This window comes from Magnolia sinica, chromosome 6 (assembly GCF_029962835.1).
Source record: "Magnolia sinica isolate HGM2019 chromosome 6, MsV1, whole genome shotgun sequence".
Classification (NCBI taxonomy): Eukaryota; Viridiplantae; Streptophyta; class Magnoliopsida; order Magnoliales; family Magnoliaceae; genus Magnolia; species Magnolia sinica.
This window is the reverse complement of record NC_080578.1, coordinates 104,579,037-104,603,141: the sequence shown is the minus strand read 5'-3', so window position 1 is coordinate 104,603,141 and position 24,105 is coordinate 104,579,037. Positions and strand designations below refer to the sequence as shown.

The 24,105-nt window shown below is 39.5% G+C and overlaps 2 protein-coding genes across 2 annotated transcripts; one reads left to right on the top strand and one right to left on the bottom strand.

Moving 5' to 3' along the window:
- Positions 1-203: 203 nt before the first annotated feature.
- Positions 204-17,605, top strand: LOC131249406 (uncharacterized). The gene is made up of 2 exons (XM_058250162.1): positions 204-473; positions 16,747-17,605. Exons 1-2 carry the CDS (start codon positions 317-319, stop codon positions 17,376-17,378), a joined length of 789 nt encoding a protein of 262 aa, XP_058106145.1. The 5' UTR covers positions 204-316; the 3' UTR covers positions 17,379-17,605.
- Positions 17,606-21,327: 3,722 nt separating this feature from the next.
- LOC131249405 (leucine-rich repeat extensin-like protein 3) lies at positions 21,328-22,984 on the bottom strand. The gene has a single exon (XM_058250160.1). The coding sequence runs from the start codon at positions 22,883-22,885 to the stop codon at positions 21,464-21,466; it is 1,422 nt and encodes a 473-aa protein (XP_058106143.1). The 5' UTR covers positions 22,886-22,984; the 3' UTR covers positions 21,328-21,463.
- Positions 22,985-24,105: the final 1,121 nt, after the last annotated feature.

The window sequence follows — 24,105 nt, the reverse complement described above, 5'->3', positions numbered from 1 at the left end:
CTCACTTGTGGGTTCACGCCCTGGAATGAGCCTTGGAAAAATGAATGGGCGGCGCAGATCAAACGCATACACCATGGTGGGGCCCACAGAGCTTTTCCCAGCACCGACCGACGCGGGGACCGGAGGGGTCACTAGCGAATACGAGTCCATTTTTACGCGGCTGCGCAAAACAGGCGCTGAAGAGGATTCCGATCCGAGAAAACAAAATTGGATCAGAGAGAGAGAGAGAGAGAGAGAGAGAGAGATTTCGCTGTGGAGAAAAAGAAAACGTAGAACATCGGATCTCAGAGAGAGAGAGAGAGAGAGAGAGAGAGAGATGGAAGGTGGGAAAAGAGATGCTAGGCGAAGGAGGCTTTCAGATAGCGGAGCGGATCGCATGGCTTTCATAACCGGAAAGATCCAAGCACTCCCAGAGAATGAGAAACCAATCCCAATTCCTGCCCCAAAGCTCACTCGACGCGATGCCATCAGCGGTCCGTTTTCCATCTTCTTCTCTAATTCAATTCATTTGTTAAGTTTCTTCTCTTGCTTTCCTCGAATTCCTTCTTTCTTTCCTTTCTCTATTGCATTTGTTTTTTGGAATTGGCTCAATTCCTGATCTTAACTCATTTATGATTCTTTCTGAAAAAGCTGGCTTGCTAATTCATTGGAATTGAATTCCGATTTCAGGCTTCCGGTAATGACTGGCAGCACGAATTTTTCAAGAACACAATTCCTGGAATTGGATTCTTAGGGCCTGTTTAGATAGTGGGAAAAGAAATGTGCAATGATTATCCAATGGTGGATTCCCATGGATTCCATTTTTGGGGGTCTTGTTTGGATAGCAATCAGAAATCTCATTTTCCTCTGACAAAAAAGAAAGAAAAAAAAAAAACATTGTATCTTGTGCCTAAGAAATTTTACTATGGTGTTTGGATAATATTGCTGTGCAGAATCCACTATTACTTTGGTATCCAAACATAGGAAAAGTGCTTCATTTTTTCCCCTTTTCTTTTCCCACAATCCAAACAGGCCCTCAAGTAAGCTTCAAATTCCAGGTTGCTGAACTACCTCTCATTTTGCTTCTGTTGGGCTGCATTTTGTTTTCCAAATTGGGATACATCTGGTCCCTCCATTTCTCTAAATGGTTGCCACTTGTCCACCATTCGCATGGCATGTTATTTATTTCTGATCAGTGCATGCACTTTCTCACTTTCCAGCCCATCCATATCATCGGCCCTGGTTTAGACCTTTTGCCTGTTTATTCTTTGGCTGCAGTTGGATGGCTAGGATCACTCAACCAGGGCAATTTTCACGATATGCTTCATTGGTGGTGGATCCCACAATTTGGACAGTTTCAATTGGTACACAATCTCAATTGGTATACATGCATACCAATGTGTCCTGATTATTAGGCCACTGAATTTGGACCTCCGTCCTGTTGGTTTTTAGGATGTACATTTGATTGTTTTTTTGGATGTACATTTGATCGACACTAGTTGTATGGCTAGGATCACTCAGTCACTGTAAATATCAGGATACTCCTCACTGATATCAGGCCCCACAATCTGGATAGTTTGGATTGATCTGTGCATACTACATTAATGCCGATTAGCCCGAATTATTCAGGATGTAAAACTGCAGGCCCAAGAAAGAGGCCTGACCTGTTCAGCACTTCTATCTGCACAAAGCCCCAACTATGGGTCCTTTTTTCTATTTTCAACAATTCTTTTTAATTTTCAGTTCTGAAGGCACTTTTAGGAAGGAGAGGTGATGCAACCAAATGGCCACACAAGTCCATTGATCAAGATTGGAAGAAAATGCCCACATATCACACATGCACGCTCCGCACGTGTGTATAAGAAAAGGACCACCTTCCTTTTTTAGCCCATCATCACTTCCCATTTCTTTCAAATCTCTAGATTAGGAAATCTGCTATTTCATTCATATCTTTATTTTAGGCGGGGAATAATTTTAAATATTTTCTCATCTAAGTATCTTCTTATTTTAGGCATTTTCTTAATTAGAATGCTTTGTATTTAGGTGCTTTCCTATTTTCACAGATTTTTAAATTACTTATCCTTTATTACAGATTGTAAGGTTGATTTTAAATAGGACCTATGGCTGATGGAATAGAAAAAGCTGATTAATATTCTATTTATGAAATTCTCTTATTTTCTCTATGGTGCTGTTGAAGGGAGAGAGAGTGGTCTCTAGTTCTAATGTAGAGGACTGTTGAGCTTGCTCACAGTCTTGCATCTATGATCTCTAGCATTCGGCTAGAGATCAGTTGGGTCTTTTCCCTCAATCTCTTTCTTTTCTTATTGATTTATTTGATTTTCCTTTCAGTTTTACTTCAAAAGGTGCACAATGTGCTAAGGGCACACACAAATATGTTCCTTCTTTTTATTGTTTGTTGAATAAAATTTCTTTTTTCCCGCTGCTTATGCCTTGTGATTAGGACATAGAAGATAGGGTCTTCTTTAGCATGCGTGATCCTACCTAAGAGGCTAAGACACCTGATTCAAAGGGATTTATCATGGCAAGGTTCATAATAATAACAATTTCATTGATAGAAAAAGAAGATAACGAGAGGCATGCAAACCCAATGTTCAAGGGCGAACATTGATAAGGGGTGGTTTTCTAGAGCCTCTTCTGATCTTTTTTGTCTTCTTCTTCTTCTTCTTCTTCTTTTAAAGGTGGCATTTTTAATTAAAAAAGAAAAGAGGGCGAAGATGAGGAAGGAAAACACCAAAATATTACAATAAATCAGCCAAAAAAAGAATCAAAAGACTCGAGGGAAAAAGGCTTGAGCATGGTTCTGAATTTTATGTATTTCTTTCTTTTTTAAGGGTGGGCAGGGGATGGGGTAATTATGTTCCCCGAGAGGGCCATGTTCATTAATTTCAATTCTCTCATGCCAGCGCTGCCTTTGGTAATTGGTTTGCATACTTCGTTCCATTTCATGACATGGAACTTATGCTCATGTTTTGTCTCTCTACAGAAACCCCTCCCTAAACTTTTCCAACCAACTAAGAACACACTAGCTGGGCATTGAAAAAATAGCATGAAATATAAATGCATGTTAGATATAGCTGCCCTTATTAGGTTGATTCTACCTATAAGAGACAAGTACTTGTTATTGCAACTAGTCGGTTTTTGTTCTATGCTTTTGATTACCTTGGCCTGCAAGTGTCTTGGAGGCTTATCAATATACAAAGGAAGGTTGCTTGCCTTACAACTGAATACCTTTACTAATCTGACAACTTCCTTTGGATTCAGTTTGCAATCCAAGATCTCACTTTCTTTGATATTGATCTTCAGACCAAAATAACTTAAAAGCATTGCGTGTTTTCTTATTCAGTCCTTGGGGTGGTTTGGGCGAAAAGAAATAACCGGTTTTTTAGGAGCATTTCTACTTTGTCAGCTGCAGTGTTTTCCAGGACGCTTGTTTTGTTTAGAGATTGGGCGCCTTGATCTTTGGGTTTGCCCTGGGTTGGGCCTTTGTATTTTCTTTTCTTTTCAGTTTTTCTGTAGCTTTCTTTTTCTCTGTTTTTTGTTTTGTTTTTGTTTTTGTTTTGTTTTTTTTGTTTTGTTTTGTTTTTTTGTTTTGTTTTTTGTTTTGTTTTGTTTTGTTTTTTGTTTTTTGTTTTTTGTTTTTTGTTTTGTTTTTTTGTTTTTTGTTTTTTCTGTTGCTGTTGCTGCTTTTGGCTTTTTAATAAATGTTCTCATCTTGCAAAAAAACAAAAAACTTAAAAGCATGGCAAAACATAATTCATGGTATCTTGATTGACGAAAGAAGGGTGATGGAAACAGAGGACATTTGCAATACATATGTAGAGCTATATTCTGAGCTTCGTACTGATAAAGGGTGGAATCAACCCAAGTTTGACAAAAGTTTATTTGATTAGATAGGCGCAGAGGAGGCCGATTGGCTAGAACACCATATTGGGGAGGGGGAGGTAAAAAGAGCAGTCGTTGGGCTTGGCAGAGATAAGGATCCACGCCCCCGTCATGTTTTTTTTTTTCCCAAGTATTTCGGGAGGTTAAAGAAGACCTCATGGAGTTTATAGTGGAATTCCACGTAAGAGGGAAGCTTTCCAAGGAGATGGTGGCTTCTTAAAAGTAAGGGAAGGAGGAGTTGAGGGATTTCAGACTGATTAGCCTCATAGGCAGTCCCTATAAAATTCTGGCTATGTTCCGCAAGAGGGCTATTTTAATTAATTTCAAATCTCCCATGCCAGCGCTGTCTTTGCTAATTTGTTTGCATACTTCATTCCACTTCATGAGATGAAACTAATGCTTATGCTTTGTCTCTGTACAGAAACCCCTCCCTAAACTTTTGCAACCAAGAACACTAGCTGGGCATTAAAAACCGACACAAAATATAAAGGCATGGTAGACATAGCTGCCTTGATTATGTTGATTCTACTTATAAGAAACAAGTACTTGTTATTGCAACTAGATGGTTTCTGTGCTATGCTCTTGATCACCTTGGCCGACAAGTGTATTGCTGGCTTATCAATATAGAAAGGAAGGTTACTTGCCTTACAACTGAATACCCTTACTAATTTGCCAACTTCTTTTGGATTCAGTTTGACACCCAAGATCTCACTTTCTTCAATACTGATCTTTAGATGAAAATAACTTAAAAGCATGGCAAAACATAATTCATAGTATCTTGATTGATGAAAGAAGGGTGATGGAAAAGGAGGGCATTTGTAATACATAGGAAGAACTATCTTCTGAGCTTTTTACTGATAAAGGGTGGATCCAGCCCAAGTTTGACAAATGTTAGTGTGACTAAATAGGTGCAGAAGAGGCTGATTGGCTGGAACACGAGGAGGTTAAAAGAGCAGTCAGTGGGATTGGCAGGGATAAAGATTCATGCCCTAACGGTTTCCCTATCGTGTTTTTTTCCAAGTATTTTGGGAGGCTGTTAAAGAAGACCGTATGGAGTTTATAGTGGAATTCCATGTAAGATGGAAGCTTTCCAAGGAGGTGGTGCCTTCTTAAAAGTAAGGGGAGGAGTTGAGGAATTTAAGGCCGATTAGCCTCATAGGCAGCCCCTATAAAATTTTGGCTAAAACTCTTGCTGAAAGAGTGCATGTGGTGCTAGGAGTTTTCTCCAAATCATAGGGCCCGTTTCTTCATGGCAACTGGATTAATAACAATGCACTGGTTGCACATTAGTGTATTGATTCAAAACACAAGGAATTTTATTTTTTTATTTTTTTTAAATTTTATTTTTCTGTGGATTATCTACTTGTTGGGTATGAAAAGGGTGTATGATCTTGTATTTATTGGGAGGTTCTCCAACATGTTCTTAGAAGAATGGGTTTTGTAATTAGATGGGGACAATGGATTTTTAAATGCCCGGCTGTTGTGCATTGCTTAGGTTTCATTAATGGTTTCCCTGAAGGCTTCTTTCAAGGATCAAGAAGCATGAGTCAAGCTGACCCCTCTCCTTGTTGTTGAAGCTCTTCAGTAGGATGATTGACATTGTCACTAAGAGAGGTTTGGAGTATCTTGGGGATTCGGGAAAGATAGATTCTTTCAACTAGGCCTGGCATGTTGGTTGTTTTGTGCATGAGGAGGAAGGTTCTATTGCTTATTGCTTTGATGACTGGGCTATGGTTTATAGGGAAGACTGGAAAAAAAACGTGCAGTGCAACAACAAATGCCAATTGTAGTCGACTCGTATTTGACAAGGCTCAAAGGGAAGTTCTTAATTGGGCTGTGGAATTAAGGGCCTTTCCCGAATGTGGTTAGGATCAAATTGGGAATTGTTCTTTTCTTTTCCTTGTGTATGTGAGTGCTTGCATGCGCGTGTGTGTTGGGGGGAGTGTCTGCCTTGAGTGGTTCTTGATAATCCCTCGTCATCAGCCCCTTCTCTCAGACACCCTAACTTTGCTTTGTTGGATTCTTTTGCCTTATCTTTTAATAAAATTTGGTTATAAAAAGAAGCATCATTCTACTTAATTGTAGACTTAATATACCTCTATTTATAGTCCTTAACCATAGAAGTCTACGTGTTCCCCCTTCAACTTAGCCATGTTGTTGGAAGTGTGGCTGGTCGGTCCTAGAGTTTGTAAGGGTAGATCACTTTGGACCTTTGCTTATAGCACTTCTAGGGTTGGTATGGAAAGATAGAGATGCCAAGATGTTTAACAACAAATGCATAACTGTTGCCCAAGTAATTATAGAGTGAGGAGTGATGTTGGTTTCTAGATGGGGTCTTTGAAGGAATTTCTTAAAATAGGAGAAGATTTTATACAGATTGGGCAGGCATTGTTATGTAACATGGGAGTGTTGTGATGCCCGTTGTGGGTTGTAATTCTTTTCCCTTTTGGGCCACTTAGTTAATGCAATCTATAACAATCTATACAAAAGTACTTAACCAACAAGCCCACCACTAATCACACTACTAGCCAACATTCTAGAGTTAGAAACCCAATAAATACACAAAAGAACAAAGCCACTAATAGAGACCCATGACAGGCCTGATTGTGTAGGTGGTCCACCTGATTGGAAAGTCAGAACTGTCCATAAGGCTTGACTGGAATGATCATATGGTCAGATCTGATCCTTTGGTGGCTACCCTGGGATCTGCATCTGTATCTCCAGATTGAGGTGGGCCACACCATATACTCTCTCTGGCTTGAAATAACTCGACTTCTGTGAATAAATGGACATGCATTGCTCATAACCTCATAAAGGTCTGGGTTGATGCAGTGAAAGTTTTCCTAGTAATTCATTTGCAATCTGACAACAAACTGTTCTTCCAATCAATGAGATACTTGTGATATCGGCCACAACTAGCCAAAACGATCTAATCATCAAGTCAATTCAGCACTTGTGGATATCATCATCATGTATTTCATGATACCATGATAAATGGCCGACTCCTCCACGGTGAAGATAGGGCTTATATACAGATCTAGTGTAAACTCCAACTAGTAAGCACTAAGCACTAGATCCCAACCCTTTTTTCACTTGATATGTCCTGATCCTTTCACAATGCAGCTTCAGATAACACCCTTGAAAACCACTCCTGCTTCAACTGAATCATCACTGTTTCACCTTCCTTGAACTCAATAAACCGGCAATGCACATTGGCCTGTTCATTGTATTGCTTATTACTGTCAGTGATCTTCCTTCGGGCGCTTTTGTGGATCTCTCAAACATGTTGCAGGAACAACTCAGCGTCCTCACTCAAGAGGTAAGAAATAGGCAATGAAGTTAGATTGATTGGTTGCTTTCGAGGTGATGTCATAGGTGATTTTACACTGTGATTGGCCTGTAGTTCTGTTAAGGGAGCTATTATATGCAAACTCCATGTATGGCAACAATAGACCCCGTGCGGTGACATGCTTTCAAACAAAACAGTGTAAAACTGTCCTCAAATTTCTATTCACAACCTCTGTTTGCTAATTAGGTTGAGGAAGATAATCTGTTAGAACTTCAATTGAGTCTTTGCCCATATGATCTTCTTAAGCTAGCTCACAAGCTTCCCATCACAGTTGGAAATGGTGATTTGGGGATGTTGTGTGGTTCAATGACCTCCCTGATGAATATGATAGCGAATACAAAGTGTTAGAGGTCTTCTAACACAGAATGGAGCGTGCCATCTTTGAAAAACAATTTACCACCACAGAAATAGAATTGCAGCCTTGGTGAGTCCTTGGTAACCTCAGGAAAGTCTATTTTAACGTCCTTCCACTATGCCTCTGGTACAGGTAATTCCTAACAGAACACTTTCCCTAGCTGACAGACATGACACTTCCCCAGATTATGCTTCACCCTATACCTATATAAATGATCATCCACATGTGTGATCATCTCATGTCAACAGAAGCATCCACCTAAAGCTGTTGAATGCAACTCGTGTATAATGTGCTTTTGTTTTTGTTACAGTCGCTTCACGTCATGTCTCCTAGGTGGAGCCACATCACTTGTAGAATAATCTCTCTTCCATATTGCAATCAAAGGACACAAGTAGTGAGAAAAGAACTATTCAATACTAATGACAATAATGCTTACATGGTGGATATTTATAGGATTGGTACTTGACTGGTATAATTCATTTAACTTTCCTAAGTAAACTGAATTCGATATTTAAGTAGACATTAGACTAGACTTTGATTTGTATTTTCTAAACAAAATTAGACATCCACCAAACTTGCTGAAGCAAAACGGTTGAAAATCGAAAAAGGACCAAAAGTTGGGGCTTTATGGATCCATATGACCATTGAACAGATTGTGAGTGGGCTAAGTTTATGGAAACCTTGTCATGCACATAGTTGCATTTGGACCTGTTGGCATCTGGATCACATATTTGGACTGTCCATTAGGTCCAGTCCACTCTTCATAGGCTCCCTTCACAAAATCATACTGGTTGGATGATCCAAACCTTCCAATCAGTGGCATACAAATGGATGAATGAGATCTTTCTTAAAAGATATGTTCAATTGTGGATGTTTATTACTGTCTGATTGCTGTTATTTATGCCCAGTAGCTGTAGAATAGTGGACTGGACCTAATGGACAGTCCAGGTTGGTGATGTGATTGCCAACAAATTGAAGTAGTCCAGCGTGCATTGGAAGTATTCCATACACAATGTTCTGGATCGTTTCTCAAAAATAAGAATTTCCGAAGAAGTATCCTGGTTTTTGGTTTGGCATGCATTGAAATTGGTACCCATGTTGGATCTTGTTGTTGGAGGACTTGAGAAATGTGGAAGAGGGATGTTTATCACTGGGCGAGTGGATAGCCTTAATAAAGTATTTTGGCTAGTTTCTAACATGTTACAATTGTTTAAAATATCTGTAGTTTAAGTGGAAATAGTTTTAGAAGCTTAAAAGGGATTTCCATATGTTACAAAGAAGTGCGGGCACAAATCTCACCTTATCAAGTGAAAGAATGTTAAAAAATCCAAAATGTGAGGAAGTATTTTGAGTGGGAAGATCGAGGATAAAAAATTGGGCCTTGCTTGTGATGTGGTGGTGAAGTTCTAGGAACGAGCTTATGCTTCATGGAATCCTCATGAAAAATTATGGAGCTAAACGTAGAGGGTTGGTTTTAGATAAGGCTTATGAAGGGAGTAGGTTGAGTAGACAGGTCTTTAGCAAGGTCAGGGACGTAAAAAGAGGTGGGGGGGCTTAGCTAGGCATGGGTGTGATTTTTCAGAAGGTATAGGTTCAACTTAGGGTATTACAATAGATATCTTGAGTCTGGGAATCGTGGCTTGGCAATAGGTGTTGTAGATTATGCAGTCTTATCTGAAGAAAGGAGGTGTTGGTCTAGTAGTGTTATGAGATCCTAGAGGTGGTTTGGTTTAAAATATTGTGTTTAAAGCATTTGTAATATTTGGATTAACCTCTCTAAAGATCCGTTAAGCATTCTTGCTAAAAGTTTCCTGGTCCTGTTCTAGATTGATGACCGAGTGGTCCATCTCCTCTTCTTGGTAGTTCATTTTGAAGTCCGTTTCCAACTCTCAATCCTTTAGGGATGTTGAGGTGTCCTTGTGTTGGAAGGTTTTGTAGGATTTATTTAAGGGTTGGGGCCTTTTGTTGGATGTCTCTATTATGAGAAGCTTCACCTTGGATCTCCACTGCAGAAATGAAAGCTTTCACAACATATACATTTGAGTTGGTAAGTGTACGGAATACTACTGGACCCACATTTTCCCTTCACCACAAGGTGGCTTGCTTTGGGGTGGCTAACAGTGAAGTGTGAACTAACAGCGGGGTGTACTAACAAGCTAACACACACAAAAAAAAATAAAATGAAGGTGGCTTGCTTTGTCTATAATTTTGTTTTGGTTAGCTTTGAAATATGTTGGGTTCTTCGAAACATGGTTACCGAAGTGGTATCTGGAGGGTCAAGGGGGCTTACAAATTAGAGAGAATCTTGTGAAAATTTTACCTTCTGCCGTGGTGCAGGCATATGGAAGGAAAGGAACATGTGGATTTTTTGAAGAGGAAAGAACTCCAAAGGAGAAAACACCGGAGAAGATCAAAGGTCTTCTAATTGGTAGTGTAATAAAACGCTAGGCGCAGTGAAGCCTTAAGATCCCTGAGGTGCTAGGTGACACCTAGTTGCAAGACTGAGCCGTTGGATGCAATTTTTAGTGTATTTTACATGATAGATACATTATACGTAAAGACATATATATTGCTAGTTTTAAAGTTAAAACTGATTAAAAGAAGGTAATATTGTTAGTTTTAAAGTTACTATGTATATTAGAAATTGTAGACACCCCCTGACATTAGGAATTTATAAAAACCTTTTGATTGGATTGGATAAGGAGGATTGGCTTCCTCAACTCCTCTTCACAAGGGATCATACTATAGGATCAAACCACACCCAATCCCTTCCTTTTTCGATTCTTAGGCCTTATAGGAAAATGTCACGTATCTCCCTTACGATAATGCCATACGTCTGCCTTTGACTTTTTGCCATGTCTCCCCCTAGGAAAATGCCATGGGTTGTACCCATTGACTTTTTGCCAAGTGTTCTCCTAAGGAAAATGTCATGTATCTCCCTTCTAACTATTTGCCATGTGCCCCCTTTGTTTTTTTGGCTTGTGTTTCTAATGGAAAATGCTCACATTCCCATTTCATATATAGCCATGAGTCTTTCTTTTGTCTTGTTGTCGTGTTCTAATGTCTTTTTGCCATGTCTCTCCCTTTTGTCTTTTTATGCATGGGTCTCCTTTTGTCTTTTTTCGCATAAGTCTCTTTATGTCTTTTTGTGCCACGAGCAAGGTAGTCAATAATGGTAATGGCCAACTTAACGGTTGGGTGTTCATTACATTATCGGCCGTAACGGTTGATTTTTTAAAGAAAAAATATGAAAAATATTAGACGAGGAAGAAGAAGAAGAACATGTTTGTATACAAGTCCATAAAATGTTAATGCATGAAGTATGTGAATTTGCAAGTGTTGTAGATCTAAACTCTATACACATGTTTGAACAGTCTACACCTTAAGTATTTTATAAAAAAATAATACTAAAAATTATACAAAAATCAGCAAAATACAAAAAATTGAAAATTTATACAAATATGGCTAAATCAAACACAAATCTAGCAAGAATTGGTCGATTTGGTAATATATTGCTGAATTAATAAATTCGCAGCAAGTTTTTTTTTTTTTTTTTTAACCTATATATATATATATATTCCCAAATTAGGCCCTAGATTGTCGATTCTTTGAAAACGGCTTAAATTTTGTGTATTATTCTTCAATGATTGTACAAATCTAGTTGAAATTGGGTTTTAAATGGTCAAAGAAGCAAAAATGTCAAAAAGTGGAGGAGAAATGGGGAAAATTTGCAAAAACAACCCTGAAAAGGGAACTTTTGTTGTCATAACAGACCGTTATGAGCTAACGCATAGCGGCTTGAGCCATTTCCATTATGTAACAAGCGTTACATAACTGTGTTTGAATAACTTGGCCACAAGTCTCTTTTTGTGTTTTTGTGCCACAGGTCTCCTTTTGTCCCTTTGCCATGTGTCTCCCTTGGAGGAGGAAAATGTCACATGTCCACCATTTATGTTTTTGCCCCAAAGCAAATACCTAGGAACCTCCCCATTTATTTCCACATTTTTTGAGAAAATGACATGCATCACCCTTGTACCTTTATTTTCGAGAGAGTCCCCAAGGTCACATGGGAATGTACCGTCTCCCTTTGCACTCAAAAGTCTCATGGGATTTGCCATGTGTCCCTTGTACCTTTTTACCTTCAAGTTCCCTCAAATTTACCAAAACCCATCTCTCACATCCAATATTCATAATATCAGTATCATTACATGTATTGATAACTGGGGATATAGAAACATGTATTGATATTGTCGATAATATCACCGATACTTGGAAAAATATTGCTGGCTGAGGGAAGCATCAGAGAAATATGGAGAAAAGGGTGAAAGTTTTCAATGAAACTTTAGGAGATGCTAAAAGACTCATGTTTACATATTCTGAATCAAAAAAAAAAAAAAAAACATAGCTGCCAAAATGAATTCATATCATACAAATGCAGGTAATAAACAATAAGACATCCAAACCAAGGGAATGAAAAGGATAACCCATCTGACAATCCCTTTAACCCACATGGAGTTACGTGTTGGCTTGAAGTCATCATTCCTTAAACTCATCAATCCATGCACACATTACATACATATATACATGCATCCAGCCATCCATCCATGCCTACATACAATGATACAAACATACATAGATACATCATCCATCCAACCATTTATTCATCCATCCATCCATGCACGCACACATATACATAATTACATTCATGCATTCATAAACATATATCAATCCATTCATGCCTGATACTTTCATACATGCATAACACATCCATTCATCCATTTTTGGATCACTCGTCCATTCGGTCCCGTGCGGGATTTCTGGTGGATTGTGAAATCCAGTACATCTGTGGGCTCCACATTGATGCATGTGTTTTATCCATGCGGTCCATCGATATGCATCCTTTACACTTGACATTTGAGTTGTATATGCGTGCAAGTGACCGACATCAGTTATGAATCTGGTCCGTTGATTATAATCCATTGTCCGCCGAATAGGGTTTTGCTTAATACAATGTTTTTGCTCGAGGAAGAATCTAGTCCCAAACATGGGGATTGGATGGTCAAAATACCATGTTATTTCCAGACATGCAATCATCGTGCAATAATGGTGTTAATCCAATCTAATGCAATTCCATACCATTTAATCCCGCGGGCTAAACAGGCCCTTAGAGGATCTACCTGGTGAAAAAGAAGAGAACATCTAAGCCTTAGGAAAGAGACAATTTTTCAAATAGCTTATGCTATGTTCCATGTAGCTTACGATATGTAGTATAGCGTGCCTTCGTGCTAGTAGCGCATGCATGAAAATAACTTAAATGGCACGTCGCAAATGCCACACCTATGTAGTATGCTATTGTACTACACGCTACATAGCTTACGCTGCATGTTATTTTTCTCGAAATGGTATAATCAATTAACTTTGTCAAATTTATTTATTTTTATTATTTTCACTAAAAATTAGTTCTTCATGAGTTTGGAATGCCATGTTATTCAGATTTATAATGAAAGTTATGGCATAAGTTAGATGATGGCTCCCAATCTGGCACAGCCCTCCTTTATCAGGTTTGGGGATCAGAAATGAGAGCACAAAACTCCTGTAGGTGTAATGTAATAGACCATTGCATAGCTTGATTACAATCAAGCACTCTCTAATAGTCTATTACATAGGTGGATTACAGTCAACAAGTTTTTCACTAAGAATTAGTTAATATTTTAAATGATTTTAGTGAAATAATATGACCAACAGTGTTAAATCAATGATTTTAGTGAAACAATATGAGCGATAGTATTTTAGTTCCTAACACCTACTCCATAACTAGGTCCCTTACGCATTGGAAAACTAGACCATAGTAGAATCATTCAAACAGAATCATCATTCTTAACCCTTGGTTTATTTTGTCCTGCGGATTCTAGCCTTCTTAGATTCTGAGTTTTTTTAGGCTAGTGGCGACTCCTTTTCATTTTGCCAAAGTTTTGCTGGGTGTTTACAGGTTTGTTCCACAAAAACAGACATTGAAAATCATATCCCTCTTAACACTTTCCAATGAATCAATTAATCATTTCAATTAAATCACAAAAATTCGTTTTTTGAAAGATTAAACCATTTAAATTCTACAAAACAGTTAACAGGAATCAAATCATAATGCAAAATCATTAAAGTGAATAAAGTTGTGATTATGAGTTTATGACCATGCAAATAAATTCAATCATTTGCAGCCATTCAAATATTGTAGAGATCCAAAACTGAAAGCTAAGGCAAATAAGCCAATTATGCGTCAAACCACCATTTCATAAAACTATCAATCAAACCACTCTTCAACCTATCCAAGGTACTGATGTCACAGCACTAGTGGAAGAGAGAAATCAAGAAGACCTTTTCTTTTCTTTTCTTTTTTTTCTTTTTTTTGAATTTATGAAAATATTAGAAAATTTGGAAAAGGAGGTAGTTTCCGTAGACCTATCTTTGGTTCAAGAGGAAGGGGGAGAAGTGTTTACAGGGGGTTTATATGATCATCGTAAGTGGTTCCAACCTCTGCTGGGTGTTAAAATGTCCAAAATTCAACTTATTTGTGTCTTTTCTCATTTTGTACCCTGGCACATGCCTGGGAGACTTGCGCCTAGGTTCACCTCAGGCCCATGAGAGGTGCATAGGGACTAAATGCTTGAAGCATGTGCCTAGCTTGCCTTTAACAACACTGCTGAATAGCGGGGCCTCCTTTAACAATTTGTGGTTTCAAACTGGATCGGGTCCCATTGAGTGTGAGTTGACTTTGATGACTCTTGAAACCATGATCTACACACACCTCTAAACACTTTTTTGCACGCAGCATAGTGGTAGGGACATTTAGTGGGTCTAATTAATTCAAGTTTGCTAGATTTGGCAGAAGGTTTGAAGGCCTGTGCTTTTGGCAGGATTGTGGCTTTGTGGGGGGAGAAATAATCGGTGTTTCTGAAAGAGGAGCGGGATTGTGAAGTATTTAGAAGGGCCAACTCTGATATCTTGGATTGGGCTTCTTGTATAATGTCCCTCAAGTTTTCTTTCTCCTCCTTGGTTTGGCCATCACAGTTGTATTTTGCCTTGGAGTTTCTCTTTGGCCTAACAAAACTCGTTACCTTGCCCAAAGAAAAAGAAAAAAAAAGAAGAAAAAAGAGAGTTTTGCTAGCTCCAAACCCACCTCTCTCTACACGCACTTCTACATGCAGCACACATGCTAACATTGCAAAGTAAATCTGAGCAGTGCATTTGGGGATCTCAGTGTGAGGACAAGCATCCATGAAAATCAGGCTGGTCCATCGATCTCATGCCTAAATTGGATGTGGACTGTTGGCAAGTCCTTTTGAAGCGCCCACTGTGTACGGTTGTGGACCACCTTAATACTCAGATGTCCTACAAATGTGCCAGGTTGGATGTGGGCTGCATCTTGGGGATGGCTATGTGTGGGGCTAGCAAGCCTTCATTCAATGATGCTTCTTTTTTGAAGCAACGACAAAGCTGGTGCAGGTGGATGAACTATACTTTTATAGTATAATCATTTTTTAGACCATCCCTTTCTCTGGCCATCAATATGACGATTAGGATGCAGCCCAAAAAAGTTATTCAAAAAGCAGCATTATTGACTGAATGATCTGATCAAGTGAATATTAGAAGTTACAGATAATCAAAGGAAGAGCAGACATAATAGTTAGGTCCAGATCAATGATAACACGCTGTTGTTATAATTAATTAAGAGTGCCCACCATGTGGACCTCACTGTATGGATGCTACTGCAAAATACTAAAAGTCGTCCACTCAGTAGGGCATGCTTAGAAATAAGTGGACGGGTTGGAAAACTCTGTTTTTCTCACAACCGTACGTCTGTTCAGTTAAATGTGGCCCACCTGATTAGTGGGCAGACATGATTCTTGGGATAAGGAATCTACATACCTTCTGATGAATGGCTTGGATCTTGCACCTGTCTGCCACGGTGGCATATGTGGTGGCATTTGCATTAGCTGACTTGAACACACATGTAGGCTTCTTACAGCTCAGGCCTCCAAATGATTAAAGAAAAGGGAAAGACCAACAGTCCACTTGCAATGGTGAAAGGCCAAAAATTGAATGGCCAGAATCTTCCAAACTCGGGATCACTAGTGGCATTATAACCAATGTTTGAATTATCTCCGATATTATCGAAATATCTCCGATATTATCTTTATCTCCAGCTCAGCGATACCGATAACACTGGTAGCGTTATCGATAACGCTGGTAGTATCAGAAATTCCAAGTATTAGTAATTTATCTCTTAAGTATCGCCAACGTATCAATATCGCTAATGTAATCGCCAATATTTTCAACTATGTAAATTTTAGGTGTCGCTTGTATTGCCAATGCATCAATATTGCAAATATTTTCGACTATGTAAATTCTAGTTAATGCTTGTATCGTAAGTGTATCGACAACATTTTAATAATATAGCCAACATATTGATAACATCAAAATTTTGTTTATTAGAAAAAAATTATTTCAATTTTTTTTTTCATGGGCACATGGTCGTATGTAATGTTCAATTTGTCATTGATAATATTGATAATATCTTTATATTATCGATATCGCAACATGCACAATATTGAGACCACAATCTTTCATTTCCTTTCGAATTGTTGATGATTTCTTAGTGAAATATCATGTGTTGTTGATATTTTGCAATATTAATGGATGTTTGGATGGAAGGGTAGACGGTTAAATAGGCCGGATGGGCTGGTTGGATTGAGTCCTTACAACAACACATGCTTTTAAGGTCCCATTAAATGGAAACTTGTTATGTATGCATTCTTTTTTATTTTTAAATATGCAAATATGTACATTTTTACATCTCCTAAAGTTTTATTGAAAATTCCACCGTTTTTCACATGTTTCCTTGCATTTCCGGTTATCAACAAAATTATCGGCGATATCGATATTGTTTCTGTATCCTTGGCCAGCGAAATATATAACGATACTGATACTTCGAACACTGATTATAACAGTGGTCCGGATCACCAATTCATTGGTCCCACATGTACATAATCAGTTGCAAATTGGATCCTGCAGTAGTTATTGATAGCGGTTCTGCCTCTTTATCCATCTCATGATTTTTAATTTTAATTTTAATTTTTTCTTATCAATCCTATTGGTGCTGCAGTTGGTCGCCACAGAGAGGATGAGGCTGATGATTCTGAAGCTGTGACGAATTCCTTGGTCAACGGCTCCGAAGTACATCCTTTGTTGGTTCCAAAATCAATCTCCCTCCCTACAACAGTTCAAAAATCTTTCTCACTCCCTCTGGAGGCTCTAAAATCACCCTCGCTCTCCTTGGTAGGTCCGAACTCATCCAATTCCACTTCTCATACTGAGTCACATGTACAACCACTGCCTGCCTTTCGTAGGATTTTCACTGCCCGCCAAATCACATCCTCCATCTCAGCTTCTGAGAACATCCGCCTGCTTTGTGCCGCCGTCATTGCTCTGTGGGCCGTTATATGGTATCGCAGTTATGATTCAGGTGCAACAGCTTCTAGGCCATTGTATCTGCTCTCACTGACAGATGTCACTGTTGTGATTGGGCTACTACTGGCGGGACATGGCGGTGCTCATGCGAGGGCTGAAGTAGGACCAAGAAACTCAGGTCAAGATGCTGATGATTGGGCAGAGAAAGCTGGTAGGGCTTTGGAGCTTGGGCTGGTGTTGCAGAAGGCCGTGACTGCTTTTCTCATGGATTTCAGTGTCTATGCCGTGCTTCTCATCTCCGGCTTTTCTCTGATGCAATACTGGTAGTTTATTTCTTTTTAGGGTTAATATGATTGATGGGTTTTCATCGCTTGATCTGGTTTCGATGAGTATTCTTCATGAGGTGAGTAGTCTGGTGGGCCGCCTTACCTGAGTCGACTTGGGAGTTTCTGATTTTGACCAATGTGAACACTTATGATCTGATTGTATATTGTCACTGCAGTTATTTGCTGCGCAGTGGCGTTGAAGCACATAAAAATTCTTGTTTTGCATCATGAGCATGATTTTGGAGCATATCTCATTTATGGTAGTAAGGAGAAGAGTGGACGGTTGAGATCATCAGACCGTCTCCCAAGATTTGTGTTGGGCATGGGTAAGGCTAGCCCAACAGAGGGTGGGTTAGGTGTGGCCCGGCCTCACCCAAGATGGTGCGACGTGCCCACCTTGATGTCATCCAACCATTTTTCCAAATCATTTTAGGGGATGGGCCCCAAAAAGGAAGCAGATCCAAATCTCAGGTAGAACATACTATACAAAACAGTGGACCATTCAATCACCATTGTTTAGTATAGTATGATCCACCTGAGATTTGGATCTGCTTCATTTTTAGTCTCATGCCATAAAGTGAGCTGGAAAAAAGTATAAACTACGTGGATATAGAATAGATACAAAACAGTGGACCATTCAATCACCATTTTTAGCTTCCTAGCTTAATTTTTGTTACTATCAAGCATGCTGCTATAGTACATCAATAAGTTGGAATAAATTTCCACGATCTTGTTGTTGAACTCTCGTATTATTGAGTTCTTATTTAGTAATCCTTCAGTCACAACTTGTTGAGTCATATTCCATGACAAGATCTCAAGCTCGTCTGATAAATTTTACAACTGTTTCATGGTTCTCTGATATTTTCTACGAACCATCTTACGAGTGTTCAGGCTCAAAGTACCATAAAGATCATAGTTGTTTTACAAGCACAAACCTTTGTCGATAGTCACTTTTGCTTATATGCTTTTCTTTTGCTGATTGTATTACATTCGTATTCAAATTAATAAAAATGACAAATAATTCATTATTGTTAGTTTTTCTATTTTTTTTTTTTTTTTTAAAGAAATACAATTTAAGCTATTATTATTGAAAGAAAAGTTATTATCTGCAGGGTAAAAAAGATTAATTTAGAAACACTAACTCTCTCTTTTGTAAATCGTTTGAGCAGTATAAAGATTAAAATAGTTAGGCCAATCTCCATAATTCTTATCATAATTAAACTAATTCCGCCAAAGGTTACAAGCTTTTAATTTGATTTGAGTGGACAACAGGGCCCACACTTAGGGCCCGTTTGGCCAGGCGGATTGGAAGGGATTGAATGGTACTAGGTGGATGGCATGGATTTCTAGGTAATGATGGTGTTGTCAGTGGATTGTCTTGGGATCCATGGGATTGCTCTATCCCTGGATTGCTATATCCAGTCTGTTTGGCATGCCCGGCCAATCCCGGGATTAAACCTTCCCATCCCTTCCAATCCCTCGAACCAAACACGTCCCAGGCAAATTTGAACAGATTAGGGTGGATTGGATGGGATTTAAAGGTAATGATGGTGTTGTCAGTGGATTGTCTTAAGATCCATGGGATTGGGATCAGATCACCGACTCTGTTTGGCACGCCCGGCCAATTCCGGGATTTAACTTCCAATCACTTCAAATACCATCCAATCCCTTCCAATCCGACCGGCCAAACGGGCCCTTAATCTATTCACACACGTTTAACCAGTTCATTACACAAGTGACCGTTTGGCCAGATTAAACAACAACTCCCACGTTGAATTGTCTTTGGTCTCAAAATAATTACCACGATGGGTCAAGAAACGACGTATCTGGTTTGTTGAATGTGGACCATTGGTTATATTTCCTTTCGAAAATCCTTTTGTAGGGTCTTGATGAGATGATCAAGATCATGTAATAAGAAATCTGTACTCCACCGATCTAACTGTCTATTTCGATCAAGGTGTAGCCCACCTAACCAACAGATTGTGGTTCACACCATAACATGGTCCACACCCTTTTAGATTACTTTTCCTTTAAATGCCTTCCATCCATCTAAAAAAATATATATGTAAGCTGAACCTCTCCATGCCTACCCCGTGATCTCCTCTCGTGTATCATGCTTGCTGCCCGACCGATTATAATAAACGAATTGCATGGCTGTCAAGGTACAAAACGTTGCACACGACTAAGGGTGTACTCGCATGCACTATATTTTAGAAGAGTAGCGATTACATGCTTTATGGTAATTATTAAATGCTCGAGCTGTGTGGACCCTACTCTTGATGTGCATGAAGAATCCAAACCGTGAATCTGGTGAGCCTCCTCATTTTCACTGTGCATGTCAAGAATCAGATGATACGAAGAACTCAGGTGGGACATGCTGCAGGGAAAATGTATTATCACACCTGAAACCTATATGTTCATGTTATTTGGCCCACCTGAGTTTGGGAATGGCCTGAGTTTGGGCTCATCCCCTTATCCTGGTGGAATTCACCTGATGAATGGGTTGGATGGCATATCTACGGCTTTGTGGACCCCACATTCCATCTGGAAGTTTTTCGATGGATGAGGCTGGATTTTGGGATCAAGACCTAACATTGGATGGCACTCACACATCATGGTGGGCCCCACACAGGTAATTACCATACATTGGAACGTATGTGATCATTCCCTCGTTTTAGAGGCCACCTGAACAGTATCCTTCCTAATGCACTACTCCGTGAATTTGGTGGCCATGTTTGATCCAAATCGTTGCTTTAATGGGACATGATCATTGACGTCGATACACCAAATTAAAATCTCCGAGGTTGAAAAATCCTGACCCTCCAATCAGTGGCCTAGAGATAGACGGTTAGATATAAATCTACCAACACAGGGAAATTGGATAAATATTGGGTGGCTAGGATCTTCTAATTTGGAAGGTTTTTGGGCCATCCTGCATCTTCAGTTGGCACTATCATGTCGATGGTTTACGATCGTAGGGTCAAGTTGCCCTGCCCCCAAAACCAGATTGGCCACTAGCGGGGCGACCATCCATGCCATGCATTCTTCTCATAAACATCGCTCACTTGATGATCAATGGTAAAAATTGTATGGTCCACCTGATGGATGATCACAACCTCACACTCAAAAGACCCAAAAAAAAATTTAAAAAAATCAAAGGTAATTAGTTGAACCACTGAAGCGTTATTATTGGAGTATAGCTCATTTATGGTAGTACGGAGAAGATGGATGGTTGAGATCATCAGACCGTGTCCCCATGTACTTATAATTCAAAGCCCAAATTTCCAATACATAAAAATGACAACATCTTCCGAAACATTTGGAATGTTCATTTCCAAAGTCATATCTAAAAGACAATAATTTCAGACAAGAAAAGGGTACCCCACCCAATTAAGAAAGAGGAGAAGAACATAGCTAGGGTGTCTTTGATCATTTTCTAGATTTCATTTTTCTAATAATTATTATTTTTTTAAAATAGGAAAAGAAAAAAACTGGAGAGTTTTGTTTTTCAAAATTTTTTATTATATGATTTTAATTTCTTTTATTGATTGAAAAAATACAAGCAACTGAGACTTACGGCCCTTGATAGAGTGGAATGGTAGAGTAAGATTCATACAGCAGACTCACTTAGCTGAGATAAGGCTCAGATGATGAGGATGATAGCCAGAGTGATTTTCAAAACTTTAATAAAAATAAAAAATAAAAAAGATTTGTTTTCAATGACCTAGTTCACTCATAGTCAACTATATGACCTGACCTATGATGGACTAGTGCCCAACTGGTCTTGGTTCTAAAAACTATAATTCTAACTTTGTAATTATTCAAAAAATTAAGGAGACCATCTATATTCAAAGAAAAAGAGTTAAATGTTTATCAGTCACTTGGGAGCTTTTATTATTTCTATTATCCTCTAAGTGAAGCCCGATCATTAAAAGATGGTCCCGATATATATATATATATATTCTTCTAATGTCTCGGCTTGTGTACCAGCTGAAACTGAAAGTATTTTTGTCGATTAAAATACCAAAAATGTTCATTGCCTCTAAAAAATGGTGATCCTAAATGGTCCCAAACGCGGGATGAGCACTAAGGATGATCTGGAAATATTGGCGGTAGCAGCATTTCTGGCAATGGTGGTGATGGTGGCGATGTTGGCCAGCAACCATAAGCATCATCACAGTCTATCGGTGGCGGTGGCGATGTTGGCCAGCACCCATAGGGATCATCACAGTCTATCGACGGCGGTGGCGGCATTGGCAATGGTGGAAATGGATGCGGCGGCATCAGAAATGGTGGGAACGGATGCGGCGGCATCTCCAAACACTCCAAACCAATACAATATACTGGCGATGGTGGCGGAGGTGGTTGCCCCAAACATCCAAACACATCACCACAGCCTGTCGGTGTCGGAGACTGTGGCGTCGCACAACCAAATGCGGTGCAGCTAATTGGAATCGACAGAAAAGAATCACATTCAGCTTTCGCCCTCTGCATAGGCCGGCCAGCGATACAATTCTTCCGATCATCCTTATTAGGGATTCCAAAACAAACAGATGGCTCCACGTTGAAATAGTTATAAGAGAATGTGAAATTCTCCAATCTCGGCAATGAACAAACACTCGCTGGAATACTGCCGGAGAGCTGGTTATGCGCGACATTCAGCTGCTCTAAGCTGATCATATTACCCACCGTCTCCGGCAACGGACCCACCAGCTTATTAAACCCGACATCGAAGACAGTAACTCCTCCCAATGCTCCAATCTCCGGCGGCAAGCACGACGTAAGCCCGTCATTCAAGAGAATAATCTCATTCAAAGTTCCCGCCATTTTTCCCAAACTCGACGGCAAGCAACCGTTAAGGTAGTTATTAGCTGCAACAAGAACTGAAACCGGCGAGTTACCGATATTCGCTGGTAAGGCGGACTGGAACTTGTTGTTGTTGATGAAGATAGCATCGAGATCGAGATCGAAGAGCTGGGATGGGATTTCACCTCCGAACTCGTTGTAACGGATATCTAGATATTTCAATGAAGGGAGAGAGAGGAGCACGTGCGGAAATGGGCCTGCGAAGTGGTTGTTGCTGAGGTCGATTTCGAAGAGGAGGAGAAGGTGGGAAAAGCTTTCTGGGATTGTCCCACAGAAGCGATTGGAGTTGAGGTGGAGGAGTGCAAGATCGGTGAGGAGGCCGAGTTCTTCTGGGAGGGAGCCGGCGATGTCGGCATGGTTGAGGTCGATGCCGGCGACGACAGTGATGAAAGGGTTGTGAATGGACGGTGCACAGAAGACGCCGGTGTAGGAGCAGACGTTGGGGCCATTCCAGTTGGAAGTTAGGTTTTTGGGATCTGAGAAGATGAGAGATTTCCATGCAAGGAGAGCTACGTAGGCTTGTTGGAGATTAGGGTTTTGTATGGGTTGGGAGTGATTGAGTGAGAGTATGGAGAAGAAGAAGATGATTATGATGATCGGGATCATAGATGGATTGGGATATGGAGATTTCCATCTGATCATTGAGTGGTATATAGGTAGAGAAACGGTTTCTAGTTTTTGGGTTTGATTTGGGTGAGAGGAAGATGAGGAAGTAGGTATATATGGGTGTGGATGGATGAATGTATTCATGCATGCATGCAAACATAGAAACTACGTATGTTTATATGCTTTCGAGGTGGTGAGGCCCATTCATGACGTGTATGTGGAATCCAAACCGTGCATCTGGTGAATCTCCACATGTTCGCTGTACGTCCTGAGAATCAGCCCCACCATAAACTCTGGTGGGATACACCGCATGAAGGTGAGGAAGAAAGGTTTATATGGGTGTGGATGGATCGATGGATGCATGCATGCAACCGTACATCTGAAAACAGCGTACAATTCAATCAATTGAATCTGGACCGTCGGTTAGAATAGTGACAAATATCGCCTGGGATTTTAAAAATATCAGGAGAATTTCAAAATATCATTGTTTTTTTATTTCTCACAAATTTATCATGAAATTATCAACAAAAAAATATTTAGAAGTTAAAATTATGAGTGTGGATTGTCTGTGTTGAATGCATACGAAAATTCAGCGCTAACAAGATATGCTGGATTGTGTGCTACGCAACGTGACTTTTAACGCATGAAACTTTTCTAGTCTCCACCCTAATTTATGTCCCAGATCCACACTGATACATCAACTTTTACGGATCATTCTAAAGCATCAATTAAAAAATTAGGCACATCCAAATATTAAGTAGAACACGTTACAAAAGCAACAGGAATTGAATTACTAGCACTGAAACCTTCCTAAAGTCCACCGTAAAGTTTATTTGACATTTAACCTCACTGTAAGGTCACAAAGACTTCCATAAAGGGAAAACACAAATATCAGATTGATCAAAGCCTTCTATGGCCCCAAGTAGTTTTCAACTGAAGACGTCCAATTTCTACTATTTATGTAGTGTGGCCCACTTGAGCCTTTGATTTCCCTCGTTTTTTGTCTTATTCCATAAAATGGTATGAAAAAAAATGATGAACGGTGTGGATCAAATGCACATGTCGTGATGGCCAATGGAAGTTTCACGTGTCGATACTTCCAATTTTTTTTCCTCTCTCCAATGTGCTACATTATCTAAAAAATAAGCAGAGCTTACATGAACTTATCAATAGATTGGATGGCAAATTAAAACTACGAAAACATAATTGACCGTTACTATCATGGTAGGAAAAAGTCCTCTAGGCTAAAAAGGTAA

Bases quoted from the DNA above. Each gene is read 5' to 3' on its own strand.
- LOC131249406 (XM_058250162.1), top strand. From the start codon at position 317: ATGGAAGGTGGGAAAAGAGATGCTAGGCGAAGGAGGCTTTCAGATAGC. The intron at 474-16,746 runs GTCCGTTTTCCA...TTGGTGCTGCAG, and splicing joins TCGACGCGATGCCATCAGCG to TTGGTCGCCACAGAGAGGAT.
- LOC131249405 (XM_058250160.1), bottom strand. From the start codon at position 22,885: ATGATCAGATGGAAATCTCCATATCCCAATCCATCTATGATCCCGATC.